General features: G+C 34.3%; 1 protein-coding gene across 1 annotated transcript in view; it reads left to right on the forward strand.

Annotated features, from left to right (window-relative positions):
• LOC107656236 (receptor-type tyrosine-protein phosphatase zeta-like) overlaps positions 1 to 5,168 on the forward strand; it is a 23,736-nt gene that overhangs the window by 5,041 nt on the left and 13,527 nt on the right. The window contains exons 5-7 of the mRNA XM_016443995.1: positions 2,896 to 3,046; positions 4,159 to 4,343; positions 4,502 to 4,628. Coding sequence (XP_016299481.1) covers positions 2,896 to 3,046; positions 4,159 to 4,343; positions 4,502 to 4,628 — 463 coding nt within the window. The remainder of the gene's footprint in view (positions 1 to 2,895; positions 3,047 to 4,158; positions 4,344 to 4,501; positions 4,629 to 5,168) is intronic.

Genomic DNA, 5,168 nt, shown 5'->3' on the forward strand with positions numbered 1-5,168 from the left:
GTATAGTCTGAATGCACTGTAAGTCGCTTTGGATAAAAGCATCCGCTAAATGCATAAATTATAATTAATTATTAAATTATTAATTAAATTATGATGCGGAGGAGAGTGCTCAGTGCACAGGACGGACATTAGCGAGCTGAGCGACAGAAAGATAGAGACGGTGGATAAAAAACAAAAGAGGAAAACGTCTGTGGAACAAAAGAAGGCTTACGATAAGGCAAGAAGTAGGACCCGTGTAAATATCGGATCAGCTTTCCAGCGCTGGAGAGAACTCAAGGAGCGGAAGGCCTAAGATCGGATGCCGAGGTTGCTTTGTTTATTCTCGATAGGTGAGTGTAAGACCGTGTCTACACCGGACGCAACGGTTGTCGCGCTGCGCCGCAACAGCTAAAGTCTGTCTACACTGGACGCGACAAAGCAACCGTTGAAAATCATTTGAAATTTGTGTCAATACGTCATAAATAGAACGCAGCAGCAGTTTTCTGTCAGGGATTTGTCGTGTCGTGCCGCGGCGCATCCAGTGTAGACCATAGATATGTATATATATATCTATGGTGTAGACAGCAACACTGATTATAATGAGTTCTATAGTATTTTGTCACGCCGCGCCACTTGCGTCCGGTGTAGACACGGTGTAGCATTGGTTTTGCTTCGTTTCACAGAACTAATCGTTGCCTGGGTTGCATACGTATGTATGGGCGAAGCTATCACAATAGGGGCGAGACCCTTTTGGAGTAGGGGCGTGTTTGTTTTGGTGATTTGAAATATCAACATTGGCTACCAGAAATCACTTACCCCACCTTCTTTAACCAAGGCAAATTTGGAATTTCATACTCATACCCTCTAGCGCCACCAACAGCCCAACTTTGCACTCACATTTATGTTAATAACTTTTGAACCATAAGTGCTAGGAATAAAACTTTTCCTCTGATTCCTCGGCTCTTGACAAATCCACTGCACCTTATGACATCGCTTTCCGTCGTGAAAGTTTTTCCACCGAAAAACCTACTCGTCCTAGATGATTTGTCAAATTCTCACCAAAACTGGCTCAGATCATCTTTAGACAATGCTGGCAAAAAGTTATTAAAAGCTTTTTGATAGATCAAATCATTCTGGTATAACTCATCATCAAACTTGATGGCATGATGCCAAACTGGATATGAGGCTGTATTTTCTTCTTCTTCTTCTTCTTCTGTTTCCGCTAGTGAGTCTATGAAAGCCCATGAAACTGCTCTCTGGAAAGTTATGAAATTTGGCACACAGATAGAGGACAGTCTGAACATTAACCACAGCAATTTTGGCGCCACCAACAGCTCAAAGTTGCACTCACGTTTATGCTAATAACTTTTGAAATGTAAGGGCTCAAACATGCTCAAAATTCTCAAACACGGAAATAAAACACAATTTTCACCAAAATTGAGATCATTATCAGACCATGCTGGCAAAAAGTTATTAAAAGCTTTTTGATAGATCAAACCAATTTTCGTATAACTCAATTTGGCCATGATGGCAAACTGGATCTGAGGCTGTATTTCTGCAAAGCTTTGGCATATTGACACCAAACCTTATGTGTATCATTGTCACCCAGTGACCCCACCAGATCAATTTGTGATAATCAATTCTGTCCAATTACAGGTGAATGTATTTATGGGTTTTCAACCATTTTGCTTAAAATCATCTATAAATGTTTTTGATTACTAATGCTTGCGGTTGGTCTGATGCTCCCTGCCATGCTTAGCTCCTCATTTAGCTTCTGTTGTCCTCTTGGCTCCTTAATTGCTGCATGCAGCTATGTTAATTAGCTATATTTTCTGTGTAACGCATCATTTAGCTGAATAAAGTCAGATTTATCTCTTGAAGATCATGCTAGTGATACGTTTGTGGACAGTTTAAGTGTTTGTGAGAGAAACCCCTCTCCTAAAAATGTAGCTTGGTGAGCTCAACCCTGACAGCCCCTTTAACTATTCTCAAGCAAACAGAGGCATGCGCATTAATATTTCAGCTGGATCAGAGATAAGCCCTCGATGTCAGCGACTCAGCTTGTCTCTCTTATCCAGCTGCACTTTAAAGCTCAGTTTTAAGATGCGAGGAGGTTTTTGTCATGCCGGGTGTGTTGCTATTTTTTTCTTTGCCCTCGTGCTTGATCCACTTTAAGCACGGACTGTTTCTTGAGCATGAAATGTTGATGTGGTGCATACAGGCATGCTGAAGTAAAGCTGATGAATCTTTAGCACTGGTTCATTGTTTCGTCTGATCTCATTACTGACCTGCAATTGCATAAATTCACTCATGCATATAAAGCTGTCATACTCGTTAATCTTGATTTCAGTTTAAAGGCAATCCCGTGCAAGCGAATTCTAATACTTGCTCTTTTATTTTTGTATGATATTTGTTGCACAATGCTCTTCTTGCACAATATAATCTCCCCTTGCATAATAAAATCTATATTTATTTATTTATTGTTTGTTTGGCTGTACTAACTCACTAGTTACTATAGCCAAACTAAACTAACTAGTGAGATTATGTATGGTCTATTTGGCCATAATGATAAGCTAACTGTACTTTGTTCCTTATGCATTTGATTCTTTTCTTTTATATCATTTATATGTTTATTTATTTATATATTTTCCAATATTTTATCTATGTATTATGCAAAAATTTGTTTTTTTTAATTTAATTTAATTTTTAAAAATGTACAAAATGTAACTATACTTTTTAATGAATTTTTTAATTCTTCGTTATATATTTTGTTTATTTATTATATTTTCAATTATCTTTTTATATTCTTAATTATTTATTTAAGATCCTATTATTGTAATGAAAATGTAAGCAAGGTCTAATCTCAGGATTGTCTCATGGTCATCTCATGATTCCTGTGTTTTGGTGTGTTTGTAGCTGGAGGTGTTCTGTGAGGTGATGACCCTACAGCAGGCCGGATACGTCATGTTGACCGACTACCTGCAGAATAACTACAGAGAACAACAGCAGCAGTTCATGGGACAAGTGTTCTCGTCCTACACGGGCACAGAGGAAGTTCCCGCACCCAGTATGCAAACCACACACACACACACACACACACACTCACTCAAACACCACAGCCTAACGCACACTCATATAAAGTAATGTTCAGAGAGGAGCGAGAGGTCATCTCTCGAGGTCAAATGGAGTGTTCGCACGCGTCTCCTCCTCCTCTGACCGTGGACACACATGCGCTGCGCTTTTTAAAACCCTGCAGCGAGTGAGTGTGTGTCGCTAGGTAACCCCACTTTGGCATATTCCCAAGAAAACAAATGCACCAATTCCGTTTCAAACAGAGTTGATTTAGAAGCAGTTTTGTAAGTTATTGCTATTCGACTGAAGTTACAGCTCCTTATTAGAACAAACTGTTTTGCAATAACAATATTCTCTCAGGCTCTCCATCTGAATATTCACAATATAACAAACTGTCTAGTATCTTATTGCTTAATCTTGCTTTCCCTCCAAGAAATTAGGGTAAAAATGACTCAATTTTTAAATGAAATAAATAAATAAAAAACAATTATTTTTAAAGAATTTAAGATTTTTTTAATGTTCTTTAAATATTTTATGTTTATTGATTATATTTTCAGTGATCCTATTTATGTTTTATGAAAAAAAATGAATGTTTTTTTATTTCATTTTATATTATTTTGAAAATATTTTGTCAAAAATGTATCTATAATTTTTAATCAATTTTTATTAAATTATTTACCTTTAAATATTTTATGTTTATTGATTACATTTTAAGTGATCCTATTTATCTTTTATGAAAAAATAAAAATTTGTATAGATTTTATTTTGATTTAATATTATTTTGAAAATATTTTGTCAAAATGTAACTATAATCTTTAATCAGTTTTTACATGCATCATCTTAATATTTTTATGTTTTATTAAATAAATAAAATGTATATAAATAATTATTTTAAAAATATTTTATAAAATGTAACAATTTTTGAATGAATGTTACTAAATTATGTTTATATATATTTATATTTTACAAAATGCAACTATAATGTTTATGAATTTCATTTGTTTATTACTTTTTTATATTATAAATTTTTTAAGATTCTATTATTGTAATGAAACTGCACAGACTAACTCAATTTTAACAGTAATGTGAAGCTCTTTCTGTGTTTAGTGTGCAGCTCTGAACCGCAGAACTTGCAGGCCGACTCTCAGAACTACACTGGTATGGTGGTGACGTGGGAAAGGCCGCGGGCCGTCTATGACACCACCATTGAGCGCTACTCTGTCACTTACCAGAGACTGCAGGGCAAAGACCCGCCAAAACAACAGTATCTCACAGACGGAGACCAGGATGTGGTGAGCGCTTTTAGACCATCCACTTGAGCCATGATTAATATAACTGTGTTGAGTGAAGTACAGTAGGGATATTTCACTGATAGCTGATAGTTCAAGGTTACACTAGTCCTGATGGTTAGAAACAGGTGTTATGTTATAGTATTATCTTGTTTTTCCAGGGGGCCATTATCCATCATCTGCTGGCGAACAGTAGCTATGTTGTCCAGGTGGTGGCGCTGTGCACCAATGGCTTGACTGGAAAAATGAGTGACCAGGTTATTGTGGACATGCCGCTCGAAGACCCTGGTAAACAAAAACTGTAAAATCTCACAAAAATATCAAGAAATGTCTGGGTCATATTTTACAACAAAATCAAAAGTGGAAAAAAAATCCTAATAATATATATAGACATTTATTATTATTATTTTTTAAATATTTGTTATTTTATTTATTTTAAAGAAAGGTATTTTTTTCCTTTACAGTTAGGCACATTTACAATAACAAGAATGAGGAAAAGATCTATATTACTAATTACATTTTAAGTGATCCTATTTATCTTTTATGAAAAAATAAAAATTTGTATAGATTTTATTTTGATTTAATATTATTTTGAAAATATTTTGTCAAAATGTAACTATAATCTTTAATCAGTTTTTACATGCATCATCTTAATATTTTTATGTTTTATTAAATAAATAAAATGTATATAAATAATTATTTTAAAAATATTTTATAAAATGTAACAATTTTTGAATGAATGTTACTAAATTATGTTTCTTTTGTGTATATTTTATATTCATTTAAAAAATGTTTTAATAAATTTTTTTATTTAATATTATTTAATAA

The sequence above is a fragment of the Sinocyclocheilus anshuiensis genome, unplaced genomic scaffold (genome assembly GCF_001515605.1).
Source record: "Sinocyclocheilus anshuiensis isolate Anshui unplaced genomic scaffold, SAMN03320099.WGS_v1.1 scaffold183, whole genome shotgun sequence".
Classification (NCBI taxonomy): domain Eukaryota; kingdom Metazoa; phylum Chordata; class Actinopteri; order Cypriniformes; family Cyprinidae; genus Sinocyclocheilus; species Sinocyclocheilus anshuiensis.